This window comes from Lampetra planeri, chromosome 45 (genome assembly GCF_965212315.1).
Source record: "Lampetra planeri chromosome 45, kcLamPlan1.2.h2, whole genome shotgun sequence".
Taxonomy (NCBI): Eukaryota; Metazoa; Chordata; class Hyperoartia; order Petromyzontiformes; family Petromyzontidae; genus Lampetra; species Lampetra planeri.
This window is the reverse complement of record NC_136151.1, coordinates 5,685,939-5,701,143: the sequence shown is the minus strand read 5'-3', so window position 1 is coordinate 5,701,143 and position 15,205 is coordinate 5,685,939. Positions and strand designations below refer to the sequence as shown.

General features: G+C 48.5%; 1 protein-coding gene across 1 annotated transcript in view; it reads left to right on the top strand.

Moving 5' to 3' along the window:
* Nucleotides 1-989: 989 nt before the first annotated feature.
* LOC144733085 (E3 ubiquitin-protein ligase TRIM11-like) overlaps nucleotides 990-15,205 on the top strand; it is a 34,840-nt gene continuing 20,624 nt past the window's right edge. The window contains exons 1-5 of the mRNA XM_078614824.1: nucleotides 990-1,664; nucleotides 1,962-2,057; nucleotides 6,617-6,850; nucleotides 8,636-8,658; nucleotides 9,028-9,131. Of these exons, the coding sequence (XP_078470950.1) occupies nucleotides 1,107-1,664; nucleotides 1,962-2,057; nucleotides 6,617-6,850; nucleotides 8,636-8,658; nucleotides 9,028-9,131 (1,015 nt within the window). The 5' untranslated portion in view covers nucleotides 990-1,106. The remainder of the gene's footprint in view (nucleotides 1,665-1,961; nucleotides 2,058-6,616; nucleotides 6,851-8,635; nucleotides 8,659-9,027; nucleotides 9,132-15,205) is intronic.

Here is a 15,205-nt window from a genome sequence, read left to right as displayed (position 1 = left end):
TTGTGGCCAGATCGATTCTGAAAAGAGTTCCATACCTCAGTGGGCCTTACCTGGTAAAAAAAATAATTAGAATCCGCCAAATTAATCGAGTCCAGGATGTAAAATGTCAACATTAAAAATAGGTTATGAATATATATTTTTTACGTTATGAAGATGTAAACCTCTTTTTTTCATAATAGGAAAATGTGCAGTGAAAGGCATGTAGATAACGAGCTTTAATGCACGACGATGTTTGTTTAACGAGGGGTTGTTCGCTGTGGTAATGCATGAGGCCATCCACCCAGGGACCCAAGCACTCATCCACACACTAACCCTCTCACCCACCCACCCACTCACCTAACCACTCACCCACACACTAACCCACTCGCCCACCTACACACCCACTCACCCACACACCTCCGATTAGCATATATACCACCACCATCCACCCAGAATAAAACGGTGTAGTAGGAAAAAATAAACGAAAATATATTTCACAGATGAACAGAGGATGCATGAAGTCAGTAGGTAAATATTAGTTGATAAAGTTTGAAAACGATTACATACTCTGAAGCTTAAACAAACAGGCCTTGCATGAAAGAAATGGATAAAGACACGGATGGGAAAAAAACAAGTTAACTTCTACATCAGAATGTCTGTACAAGGAGCGGTTCCACTGTGGTAATGCACACAGCCTGACCCTAGCCAGTCAATCAGCCTATGGCACAAACCATTATCGCTGTGTTCCTGGCTGCTGCTGCTGGATTTTGTTTGTACTGTACAAATATTATATCACTTGGAGACCAGTCAAAGCTATGTATGTATGTTGAACTTCTTCCACATCGTACGTAGCCAACCGTGCTAATTCCAAGTGCAGGGGAAGGACAACAAACTAAATACAAAAATCAGTTTTAGCTATTACACAGTGCGTGACTGTAACGCCACGTCTACACAGGTGAGCCCAGCCGCCGTGTGGAACATTCCAGGGCGTGTCTCGAGGTATTTATAACTTCACTGCAGGTGAAGTCAAGTTCATTTCCTTGTTCGTCTCCACTGTGTGAGCTGCTGCTGCGATAGCTCCTCCGTGAGCCGCGGCGAGTGACTGAGTCCGAGTGAAGCCATGGGCCATGGCGAGCGCGTCTCCCAGTGATTGTGTCGACAGTGAGCTGAGCTGCCCCATCTGCCTGGGCACGTTTGACTGCCCCTCCACGCTGAGCTGCGGACACTCGTTCTGCCTCCGGTGTCTGGGCGGTGCCTGGGAGAGAGCGAGAAGCTTCAGCTGCCCGCAGTGCCGAGCGGCCTTCCCTGAGCGACCCCAGCTGAAGAGGAACGTGGCGCTCGCCAACCTGGTGGAGCAGCTCAGAGTTGGAGAGAGGATGGCTGCAGTTGTCTTCTGTGACGGCTGTGGTGATGGGGAGACTCGTGCAGTGAAGACCTGCCTCAGGTGTGAAATGTCCCTGTGTGAGTCCCACTTGAAACCTCACCTGAACAACCAGAGATTGATGGACCACGTCCTGGTGGCTCCCATTGTCAGCCTGGAGGAGCGAAGCTGCCAGCAGCATGGAGACCCTTACAGGTTCTTCTGTAAGCAGGACGAGAGCCTCGTGTGCAGGGACTGCACCATCGCAGGAGACCATAGAGGACATGATGTCATCACGCTCAAGGATGAGCACGAGACACGTAAGGTGAGGCCCTCAAGGAGTGCGAACTACTCAGATACAACTCGGGCTGATAAAAGCTGTCACTGGCCATAACAACATGGGAAGTAAATAATCAGTGTCACTGGCATTACTAGAAACGCCTCATGCAACGATCATCACCATGAGTTGATTCTCTCTCCACCGTCCCTTGCCCTTTTAGACTTTTTTCAATCAGTCTGGGCTGACTTCCTGGCCATCACTGTTGAGGGCTCCGTGTGTAGTGGGGCTGAGAGGGCGTCGCTCATGGAGTGGCGTCTCCTCTGGTGACTTTCTCTCTTCCAGAGTGGAGTCGGAGAGGAGACACGAGCGGTGGAGGAGAAGAAGAAGAAGGCGGAGGTGTCCGTGGGACAGATGAAGGCCACTCGCAAGGACGTGCAGGTACGACGCGTGGACTTCGTTACCCTGTGACCTCCACCCTGCTTGGAGTATGTGACTCTCCTGTGAGGACAACTTTGAATCAACGTGTAGTAACTGTGCAGGATATTGAACTATTATTATCGCTATGGGTGCTTGAAATGTAAACAAATGCAACGTTTATGAAAAAAAAAGTTAATATCTGGTGAGACTGCGAAGCATTTCGCAGGATAACTCGAATGACTTGCAATAGGTGAGATAAAATAACACAGTATGGAGCAACTACAATATTGAATTAGAAACTAGACATTAAACGAGTGAAGATGATAAAATGTGACAGGAAATCGTCTATTAAATGCTATAATAAACACGAGAGATGCGGCTTCAAGGGCATGTAGGGAATGCAGGAAAACACTTTTGCGCTCATGACACACATACAACTGTCAAGCAGACACAAAACAACGTAGAGTAAATGAATATTTAAAACATTTTAATTGAATGTGAACGAATCGTGATGTATTAGTGAATCACTCTTTTGGTGTCGTAGATTTTATTGGAAAGGATAATTACATGATTGCGTCTACTTTTGATATGTCTTCAACGGTATTGCTGAGCCTGTTTGCATTATCGCATGCATGAGTTTGTTCGTTCATTCGTTTCTCAATCCACTTGTCCTGGTAAGGGTCGTGGCAGCAGAATGTTGAGTAGAACGATCTGGACATCTCTATCCCTGGTGACAGGCTCTAGCACTTCCTTAGGAATTCCCAGGCATTCCCAGGCCAGCCGAGTGACATAGTCCCACCAGCGTGTCCTGGGTCGGCCCCGGGGACACTGCCCAGTGGAACACTCCCAGGAAAGTTCTAGAGGGAGTCTACCGAGGGGCATCCTTACCAGGTGCCCAAACCACCTCAACTGGCTCCTCTCGATCCGGAGGCTTTCTCAGATTACCGAGCTCCTCACCCGATCACGGAGAGTGAGCCCGGCTACCCTGCGGAGAAACCTCATTTTGGTTCCTTGTACCCGAGATCTCATCCTTTCGGTCATCACCCAAAGCTCATGACAATAGGTGAAGGTGGGAATGTAGATCGATCAACCTGTAAAACAAGAGTTTTGTTTGAGAACTCACCTCCCGCTTCACTACCATGGAACGGTACAGTGCCTGCAACACTGTGGACGCTGCACTGATCCACCGGCCGATCTCCTGCTCCCACTTACCATCACTCGGGAAATAAATCTCGAGGTACTTAAACTTCTTCACAAAGGGCAGCTTATCCCCCCTCACCTAAAGAGAACACTCCAACGTCTCCCGGGAGTGAACCACGACCTCAGAATTTGAGGTGCTGATCCTCATCCCAGCCGCTTCACACTCGGCATCAAACCATTCAAGTGCACACTGGAGATCACAGACTGACGAGGCAAAGAGGACAACGTCATCTTCAAAAAGCAGCGACACCATCTCCATGCCCCCATACTGGATACTATCCATACTTCGACTGCGCCTTGATATCCTGTCCATGAAAATCACAAAAAGGAGTGGAGACAAGACGCACCCTCGGCAGAGTCCAACTCCCACAGTGAACGACCTTGATATAACACCAAGAATTCGGACACAGCTCTCACTCCGGGAATATAGGGACTGGATACCACACAAAAGCGGCACCGGTACATCAATCTCTCGCAGCACCTCCCACAAGATATAACAGGGAACACGGTCATATGCTTTCTCCAAGTCTACAAAACAAAGGTAGACTGGAGAAGTATACTCACATGACCCCTCAAATATCTGTGAGAAGGAAAAGAGCTGGTCCATTGTTCCACAACCCTGACAGAATCCGCATTGTTCCTCCTGAATCTGAGGATCAACCAACTGTCAAGAAACTCCTCTCCAGCACTCTAGCATTGGCTTTACCTGGGACGTTGAGGAGTGTGATCCCTCTGTAATTGGAGCACATCCTCTCGTCCCCTTTATTTAAAATGGGCACCAAGACTCCAGTTTCCCAATCCAGAGGTACTGTACCGACCTTCGATAAAACATTTAAAAGGCACTCCTACACTGTCCAGCACTTTAAACAACTCTGGGTTAACCTCTTACACTCTAGTAGCTTTGCTGCTATGAAGGCCTTTAACCGCCAGAGTGACTTCAGCAGCCGTGATGGATACGATCCGCCCAGCTGTTTCCAGGGCATGTCCACTGGGTTGAGGAGCTCCTCAAAGTGTTCCTTCCACCTCTCGACTATCTCCTTCGTTGTGTTCAATGTTACTGAGAATAGATGCGGCCACATCCCATATACCCTTCCTATAGCATCGGATGGTTTGACAGAAGATCTTTGAGGCTACTTGGTAGTCTCTCTCCATGGCCTCTCCAAGTGCCTCCCTTGCTCGGGCTTTTGCTTCAGCAATTGCTACCGCTGCCACGCTCTTGGCAAACTGGTATCACTCAATCGAGTCGGGAGACCTTTTTCCAACCATAGCTAGGAAAAAGTCTCCTTTTTCAACTTGTCAGCATATCTCAGCACTGGTGTCCACCAGCGGGACCTAGGTTTGCCACTTTCACAGGCACTAACTGCCTCCCGACAATAGCTTTGCAGTCGCATCCACAATAGAGGTCCTGAACATCGTCCACTCGGACTCAATGTCCATGACCTTCTCTGGAGTGCAGGAGAAGTTTTCCCAGAGGTGGAAGTTTAAATCTTTCTGCACTGGGTCTTCCGCCAGACGTTTCCAGAAAAGCTGCACTATTCGTTTGGGCCTTCCTCATCTATCTGGTCGGTGCCCCAAGCATCAGATGTAACTTACCACCAGGCGGTGATTAGTTGACAGCTCTGCCCATTTCTTCACCCGAGTGTCCACAACATATGTCCTTATGTCTGATAATATAACTATAAAGTCAATCATTGTCTTTCAGGCCCAAGGTGCGCTGGTACCAAGTACACATATCAGCATCCTCGTGTTCGAAAATGGTGTTAGTTATTGACATTCCGTTACTATCGCAGAATTCCAGTTAAATCCAGTTAAATCTCCCCGTTCGGGTTAAGATCAGGGGGGACATTCCCCCTAATCATGCCTCTCCAGGTTTCTCCATATTTTCCCACGTGAGCATTGACTTCGCCCAGTAAGACTATAGAGTCGGTAGGCGGCACGATCGAGCACTGCATCCACCATCTCCAAGAAGGCCGAACACTCTGAACTGCTGTTGGTACATATGCACAGACAACAATCAGAGTTGTCCTTTCTGAGACCCGATGTCTCATTGAGGCGACCCTCTCATCCACTGGGACAAACTCCAACTGAACAGCACCCAGCCGGGATTGTGAATATCCCCACACTCGCCCGGGGCCACTCACCAGGGGTTTCTCCAGAATAGGAGAGACCACCCCCGATCGAGAAGTTAGCGTCCATTGCCAATGCTGTGTGTGGAGGTGAGACCAACTATATTTAGTCGGTACCTTTCCACCTCCTCCACCAATGCCGACTCCTTCCTCCCCCCAGTGAAGTGACATTCCATTTCCTAATAGCTAGTACCCATTTTCAAGGTTCAGTCCATCTGAGGCCATCCCACTCCCTGCAATACTAGCATCGCACCCGCCCCTCACCCTTCGTCCTGCAGATGGTGGGCCCAGAGGATGGCGCCACGTAGCCATTTCGGGCAGGGCTCAACCGGGTTATGTGGTTACTTGGCCACCAGGCGCTTCTCGTCGAACACCACCCCCAGGCCTGGCTCCATGGGGTTGTCCTGGTTTACCTTGTCTGGGTCAGGTTCTCTGATTTTAGTATGTTTTAACCATTCATGAAGGGATGACTTTTTGGACCATTATATGTCTGGAATCTCTGCCCAGACCTGTTAACAAAGGCAGATCCTACCAGGAGTACAAGACTCCACGCGACAGAGCACTGAGGGTCACTGGAACACACAAACCCCACCACCACGATAATGTTCCGAGTATCCAAAGTATCCAATGTCATGCAAATCCTGCTGTAAAAGAGGGCATAAATTCACACATCTCCATGTTGTGGAGAATATTAGTAATACAACCAAAAAAGCGGATAATTGGTCTCCATCAAATATCAGAGCTAGGAGTGATTTGAAACGATGGAGGGAGGGGAGAGAGCCCAGCCTATGCTTAGAGGAATTGACATTCTAATAACGTGAGGTAGTTTTAATAACAGATCATTTTAGTCAGTTATTAGTCGTTAATTTTCTCCATATTTGTGCATAAAATATCTCAGTTGTATTGAAATATATTTTTAGTATGTTTTGGGTGGGTACATTTGTTTTAGGAATGCATTTTAGGTAATATAATGGGACCGTATGGAAAATTGTTTCGATTTACAATTTCATGTTTCACTTTATGATGTGTTTATTTCCGCAGAGGAATACAATTTTGCTTTTTATCTTACTAACCATATTATATATGTGAACCTCCTAGATTCTTAAACAGTTATCGACCTGTTCACTGAGATGTGAGTACAGAGACATAATGTGGAGGCAAGGCAAACTAGGTTTGGAGTAGTCAGAAAAAATGTGACTTTGGTATTTATAGCATTGAATATGAAATGATAGCATCCATCGTACACCCTTGTAGGATTTCATAGTCCAGACCAAGGCTCGCATCTCAGGCGAGTTCACCCGCATGAGGGTGATGCTGAATGAGGATGAGAAGGCAACTCTGGATCGCGTGGACATGAAGGGGCGCGAGCTGCTGTCCCGAATCGAGGAGAACATCGCTCATTACCAGCGCGAGATCAACGAGCTGCAGGCAGCAGCCACGCGCCTGCGCGCTCTGCAGGAGGAGAGGGACTCGCTCGCGTTTCTGCAGGTAGAGTGAGTAGGCATCACCCCACCTGGCCACCATTGACCACTGTTACCTCCACAGTGGCGATGTTTACACACAAAACCAGGTACTCCTTTCAGGCTGAGTCGACCTTGGGGAGGCCTAGGACCCATTCAGATTATCGTCACTGGTGTTGGTCGTGAGCAGGAATCGAACTCGTGTCGCCGGGTTGGTAACGCAGTGCGCTTACCATTGCACTACCACTCCCCCCACACTAACTTATACGCACACGCACATACGAGCGTAGGTGCACACATGCACAAACACTCACTGCCAGCACGAGGCTGACTCATTACATCTCGCGAAGGATCGCTCCACTGAAAAAACATTGTTCCGTGATTAAGTTCGCGTTTTACGTCGAAAACTGCCCTTACATTTAGAAAGGCGGCACATGCAAGGTATCACAAAGAACATAATAACGCAACTTGCATTGTCAATACAATCTATCGGCCATATATTTTATTGAAACAAGTCCACCAACGTGAATTTGTATGTTTCTAGTAAAAATATAACTTACAACTGAATTTCCAATTAATGAATAAACGATTAACATTTTGACTTTAAACTTTCGTGACTGCAGGAATTCATATTCTTTGGTTCTGTCGGTAAAGTCACGTAGATAGAAAAATAAAAATGAAGTGTTTTGTTTATTATTATTTTATTTTTATTCTTTTACATTTTCATTAACTTTATTTATATTATTATATTTCTATCTACGAAACTATTAACACACAAATCCTTCGAGTTAATAAACGGTTGGTAATTTATACAGACGTTGACACTACAACATCTAACCACATGGTCCTGTAATATACAGATTTAAGTTACTTACCGCTAGATTTAGTTAATTCATGTATCCAAATGTCGATCAACCAAGAGTAATGCTGAAAAGAGAAGAGCTTTTAACATCACAAAAGCCACAGACATTTATTATTTGATCAGTCTCGGAAAGTTTAAACCAATCCGAAGATTGTCTGCTTCAACAAGTGTTCACCCTGGATAGAAGTTTTTTTTTGGATTAGATCGCTTAAATATAAAGGTGTCGTTAAACCCGCCACCACCCGATACAACCAATTAGATTTGTCACGTAAATATAAAATGCCAATAAGTTACTAGTTCAGCACACCATTGTGTTGGAGAATAAACAAATAACATTTACAATTAGAGTACAACTTTTTTCCAATAATTACAACCAGCCTCATCAGGTGACCGTCAGAATTGTGGAAAAATTCTCCTGTTTTGGTCTTCGAGGAATAAATGTGATGTCATCACCCTGAGCCAATCAGGTGCGAAGCCCAGAGTAGGAAAGGTGAGTTAATGTCTGCATATACATGACAATGGATCTCGATTATTAGTTAGGTTATTCATAGTTAATCAATATGTAGGTACGTTACGTATGTACATTACCGACTTTTAGGCCCAAAATTGTATCAAAAGTGGGCTTCTCTGAGGTTTTTGGGCCCAAAAAATTTCCCAAAACTTCTAAACTTCTGACAAAGGTAACACGATGCAATGGAAATTATTTCCAATCACTGCCACTCAATATCGAGTGACACGTACGCCTATTGCCCGTGGCAACGGTTTGAGAGGCCACACCTTGCTGATGAGAACCATCGAGTCCAAACGAGTCCAGGGCTTTGTCTTGATTACAACCAACAACACTGGGATAAGCAAATGGTTGAGTGCAGACTCATCGCGTCTACCAATCACCGTGTGGTTAATGTGGCTGGAGGTGAACTGATTCGCGCGCCCTGTGTCTGACTCCTGCAGGTTCACCTGAAGGAGACAAACCGGTATGGACTCATTAACTTGCACAGATTAACACATGGGGTGACACCTTGTGTGGGACATGGGCTGCATGACGATGATGATGAGTGTAATTATGCTGTGTAACACGATCTGTGATGCTGTGTTACTTTGTGTGTGATGATGCTTTGTAAGACACTGGCTGTGTGTGATGATGCTGCACGTGATGATGCGATGTGTGATGATTGTGAGCGATGAAGCTGTGTGTGATGATGATGCTGTGAGTGGTGATGCAGTGTGTGATGATGCAGTGTAAGACAGGGGCTATGTGTGATGGTGCTGTGAGTGGTGATGCTGTGTGTTGATGCAGTGTAAGACACGGGCTGTGTGAGTCACTGATGGTTCTGGTGTCATAGGAGAGACGCTCAGAAGGAAGCTCCACACTCATCTCTCAGCAAAAAAGACATTGCCGTGATCAGCGCCCTGCAGGGAGCTGGGGTCAACCTGCTGGCATTCATGTGTGAGTTCCACGGACTCTTACCACCTGTGCGTGTGTGTTATTGCGCGTGTAATTGTGCTTGTACAAGTATGTTGTGGAGCGGTAGTGCAGTGGTTAGCACACTGCGCTATGAACCTGGTGTCCTGGGTGTGATTCCTGCTCAAGGACAATACCAGTGATGGATCATCTGAACCTGTCCTGGGCCTCCCCGAGGTCGACGCAGCCTCAAATGAGTACCTGGTGCGGTGTGTAAACATCACCTCTGGGTAGACAAAGGCGGCCTGACGTGGTGCTGACCCCCTCGTGTGCCATGCGGCCTTCATAGGTTCTTACTAACAACACTTGCCCCAAACGTCTGAGAATATACGGGGGTATCTTTGTCTTTGTAAAAGTGTATAGATCTACATTGAACTTCTTTTACACCAACCATGCTAATCGGAGGTGTCTGGGTGTATGTGTAACGGGTTCCGGAGACACTTGTAGAGGTAACTCCTTTATTACAATACAACACTCCAACAGTCCTGATACTCTGTTACAGCCTAGGTACACAGCCTAGGTACACAGCCTAGATACTCTACTCTGGCTACGCTCTGGAACTCGCCCTCACAAGGTCGCCGAGTCGGGAGTTCCAGAGTCCCACCACTGGCTCTCACAACATCCCAGGGTCTTCAGATGGCTGGTCGTGGGTCTTGGGTCTTGAGTTACAACTGGCCCCGATCGTCTAGGGAGCTCCCCTTTTTATGCCTAGCCCAACGAGGGGTGGGGCCGTGTGCGCCCCCAGACATCCCACAGAGCACACACAGCCCCCCCCCCCCCCCCCGTTGACGGCGCAAAAAGGATTAAGCGCCTGGGAACCCAACGCCTGACGCCAAGAGGCTTAAGCATCTGACCCGCCTGAGAACCCACGCCTGGTGCCAAGGGGATTAAGCGCCTGGCCCTCCCAGGGACCCAGAGCCCCCAGCAGCCCCTCCCTTCTTATGTCACTACATTACCCCCCTCTATGTAGCCTCCAGCCGTCCCGGCTGTCAATAATTAGAAAGTTTAAATTAACGAAAGGGAGAGAAAAAAAAATACGCGAGCCTCAACAGGAAAAGAAAAGAGAACAAGAAAGCAACCATAAAGACCATAACCAACCTGTACAACTCTACACTATATACAAGCATCAATCAACAAAAAGGTGAAGCAATGACACGTGAACAAACGACCCGTGGCACACCTAGCCCTCCTCGGGATCCGCATAGAAAACGGGGAATTAACAACAACAAATATACAGATTCTGACGCGTTGGATGCACAACCACCGCATGGATGGCAGGGTTCCACACCACCCTGCCAGCCTCCCATCCGTCAGGTGGAGAGAAGGCGAAGACCAACATGTCGAGCATCCCTCTACACACACTAATCTGGACATCTGTCTACGTCCCGGGTCGAGAAGTCGTACTTCAGGGCCGACCCGTGTACTGGGCAAAGAAGTCGCACTTCAGGGTTGCTCCAGTATCTACATTTTAAAATATATATATATATATATATAAAATTTACATGACACAAACAAAATAAATCTGCCTGCTCCTGCCCAGAAATGGTGGCCGCACGTGTGAACCGCATCTCCAAAAGGCATCCCGTGCTTGCGTCCCAGCAGCCCTCAATGAGGACCATCACTGACATTACATGTCAACCGTTAGCACCCCCCGCCTTTCCAACGTGGCGTCTCCATCCTAAAACCGCGCAGGTCGGCCATATCGGGGGGCTTCAACCCCGTCTCTCTCCAAGACTCGCATCGCAGCATATAGCTGTACCGACCAAGCTGAGACCCAATCTCTCTCCAAGACTCGCATCGCAGCATATAGCTGTACCGACCGAGCTGAGACGACCCATCGTTCACTCCCTGCACAACATGCACCCTAACAACTGAGGGAAACAGTCCCAACGTAACGGGACAACTACACCTGAACACCACGAATCTCCAGCCCACTGTTTCAACGCGCCTCGGAGTGTTTCAATCTCCGGGCCATCAGGGCGAGCCTACTGCTCCAGACACACCACGGAGGGTCTCAACCTCCGGGCCGTCAGGTCAAGCCGTCAGCGATTCCATGACGGGACCACACTCTCCGAGCCATGTGAGCACACAGCCCACTAGGCTAGACATGCCACGGAGTGTTTCAATCTCCGGGCTGTCAGGTCAAGCCGTCAGCCATAGCATGACGGGACCACACTCTCCAAGCCATGTGAGCACACAGCCCACTAGGCTAGACATGCCACAGAGTGTCTCTATCTCCGGGCTGTCAGATCAAGCCGTCAGCCATAGCATGACGGGACCACACTTTCCGAGCCATGTGAGCACACAGCCCACTAGGCTAGACATGCCACGGAGTGTCTCTATCTCCGGGCTGTCAGGTCAAGCCGTCAGCCATAGCATGACGGGACCACAACTCTCGTGTTAGACACGCAACACCCGCTGGCCCATCCTGGTCAGGATCTGCACCCCAAGATATTTGAGAGCCAGCCTGACAATTCCAAATCCTTGGCAGCATGTCATCATCTCAAGATAAATGCCCCATACAGTCTATACATCGTTAACAATGACAGCACAAGCTATACATTAACAATCATGAACAAAGCTCAATAAAAACCATACATTGTTAACAATCACAAGCAAAGTTTCGCACACACATTGACAACACTCACGAGCGAAGCTCCACACAGTTTACCCAACAACAGTCACGACTCCCCGACGACAACGAAGAGAATGTCAACAAAAAAATCATTAATCCGGAGCGCATAAGTGTACGAAATGTCAGGGGCCTGGTCTCCCGACCTCCAACCTTTGGCTAGAGCAGCAAAGGCGGCGACCAGCGTGTCGGTCGATGTGCCGACCCCGGCGCCGGTTACAGTAAGAATGGCGCCCTCACTGTCCAGTCGCAGCGCTGATGACGTGGTATGCTAGGTTGAAGCCAGCTGTCGTCCGGCAGTGAAGGTCGCAGCGCTGATGACGCGGCGTTGCTAGGTTGCAAACAGCTGTCACCCGGCGGTGAGGGACGCAGCGCTGATGATGCGGCATTGCTAGGTTGCAAACAGCTGTCACCCGGCGGTGAGGGACGCAGCGCTGATGACGCGGCGTCGTCGGGTTGGCCCACGCTGGGCCCGGAAGTGACGTTGCTCCCAGCGGTCATTGCTCCCCCGGCAGAAGTGACGGCACACCCGGATGTATTTGCGGCGGGAACGGCTGCCATCTTTGTGTGGGAGCCGGCGGAATGGCGCGGCCGCTGCGCCGCCTCTCTCCCTCCTGTCTCTGCCTGTGAGTGACGCATGTCGTCCAGGATGGAGGCGGTGGCGTGGAGCAGCTCAGTGAGGCGAAGCAGCGCCTCCTCCATCGCTGCTCCCGACGCTGGAAAGGGGACGGTCGGCGGAGCAGACAGTTGTTCAACCGGCGGTGCAGCGTCGCTGTCGGCCGGCGTTGGCCGCCCCATCGCTGCTTGTTCCTCGACATTGCCGTCAGGACTGAAGGTACGTGGCTTACTTCTTGTCTCCATTGCCACTTCTGACGCCAAATGTAACGGGTTCCGGAGACACTTGTAGAGGTAACTCCTTTATTACAATACAACACTCCAACAGTCCTGATACTCTGTTACAGCCTAGGTACACAGCCTAGGTACACAGCCTAGATACTCTACTCTGGCTATGCTCTGGAACTTGCCCTCACAAGGTCGCCGAGTCGGGAGTTCCAGAGTCCCACCACTGGCTCTCACAACATCCCAGGGTCTTCAGATGGCTGGTCGTGGGTCTTGGGTCTTGAGTTACAACTGGCCCCAATCTTCTAGGGATCTCCCCTTTTTATGCCTAGCCCAACGAGGGGTGGGGCCGTGTGCGCCCCCAGATATCCCACAGAGCACACACAGCCCCCCCCCCCCCCCGTTGGCGGCGCAAAAAGGATTAAGCGCCTGGGAACCCAACGCCTGACGCCAAGAGGCTTAAGCGTCTGACCCGCCTGAGAACCCACGCCTGGCACCAAGGGGATTAAGCGCCTGGCCCTCCCAGGGACCCAGAGCCCCCAGCAGCCCCTCCCTTCTTATGTCACTACATATGGATGAGCGAGAGTGAGTACGGATATCCAGTGAAGATTGGATGTACTGTGCACTGAGCTACAAACATCATCACCAACAGGCTATTCATGGCTAACATCAGTGGTGAGTGGATTTAGAACCAATTTTGGATCCCTCCTAGGTCCACTCAGCCTTAATGAGTACCTAGTACGTCTTGTAAAGTTCACCACTGCAGACACAAAGGCTGCCTGTAGGATTTGTACGGTTCAATGATAAAGACTATAGATTTTAGAACAAGGAATCTTATCGTTGATTGTTAATACCCAAGGATCACACATCCAGACATAGGAGTCTTAGGCTTCATGTTAACAGTTTGATGCACAGAGAGTCAAACTAAGGCACCTCTACAAGTATTCTTAGGTTTTTTCGGTAAAGTCACGTAGGTAAAACATTAAAATTAATAAAAGTAAAATAAAATAAAATAAAAAATCACGACGTTTCGGAGGTAGCTCCTGCAATCTCTCATTTACTTGATACAGCTGTCGTGGCTGTGACGGTTCCACCTGAAGACGGAAGCTTGTGTTGCCTCCGAAACGTCGTGATTTTTTATTTTATTTTATTTTACTTTTATTAATTTTAATGTTTTACCTACGTGACTTTACCGAAAAAACCTAAGAATATGAATCCTTGCAGTCACGAAAGCTTCAAATCTACCTTTACAAGTCTTAGCTTCCCCAGTTAATGGCTGAGCCTCACAGAGCCAGACTAAGGCATAACCTTGGTTAACATTGCCTATCACCGCACTGCACGTGCAAAGATAAACATTACGACTGTAATGTATTCATTGGACAATAATATATAGCACACACGAGTGTATTTCACTATTACATGAGCTCCATTGATATTACACGTGTGTATTATCCAGTGAGGATGCTGTTGGCCAAAGCAACCATTGTAGCAGATGAATATATGACAATAAGTCTTCCCTGTAATGGATGTCATCATCAGACTCGAGAAAGACCACATCACCATTGTGATGCGTATGGTTCATTGTTAATGCTGTAGGCTCATAACCAAACTAAGGCAGCCTACAGATTCGCATTATTCATTCATAATGCTTGAAGCTGCTTTATCCCTTCTAAGGCACAGTAAGGATTATTGGGGTTCAAGGTTAATACCCGAGGCTCACAGAGCCATACTGGGCAATCACTGTGGCTCATCATGTGTATCAATGTGCATATGTAGTGTTGTAAAGGACGGACTTCTAAACTTCTTTATGGCACACACTGTTTATTGTCTTAATACACAGTCCCTATCACACAAAGGGGTATATGGTCCCCTCACCCGTTACCTTGAGGAGGTACAGCCTCCGGACCTTGCTGTTTATCTAATCTCCCTGCTATCCCAGCGTCCTCTGGCTGGACCTAGGGGAGGCACACTGACCCACCGCTCTGGTCGCTCAGGGCCTTCGCCCTCACAATGGCGGGAAGGCTGGGAGACAGGGTCCTAGCTATCTAGGACCTAATCTCTCCCCGACCACTGGTTACACTGAGCCCTAGCCCTGATAAGGGCTAGAGGGCTTGGTCCAGGGTCCTAGATGTCTTCGGCCGACTTGGGTCTTCGTGTAGCAGAACTGGCCAAGAGCTCTCAGCGCTCGGGCTTTTATACCTGTTCGTGGCCGAGTTGTCCAATCCCTGGCCACCTTGTGGAACCTGCCGATTGGTCTTTCCCAATCTTGCGTTTGGATCCCACCTTACCCTATTTGACCCTGACCGTTCCAACGAGCGGGAAAACCCTGTTAATGATCTGCTCTCTCACAGCTTTCGAACAACGAGTAGTTATCACCACTGCACATACATACACATACATTACGATAGCCCTTGTATTGCAATACCTCTACATTAATATACAGCACACACACGAGTGCAACGGAGTTTTACACGAGCTCTATTAACACTACTCTTTTGTATTATTGAATGAGGATGCTGTTGCTTTGTTGTCTCTGTGAGTATTTTACACAGAGACGCTATGGCTGAGATTCTGAGGATTCATAATT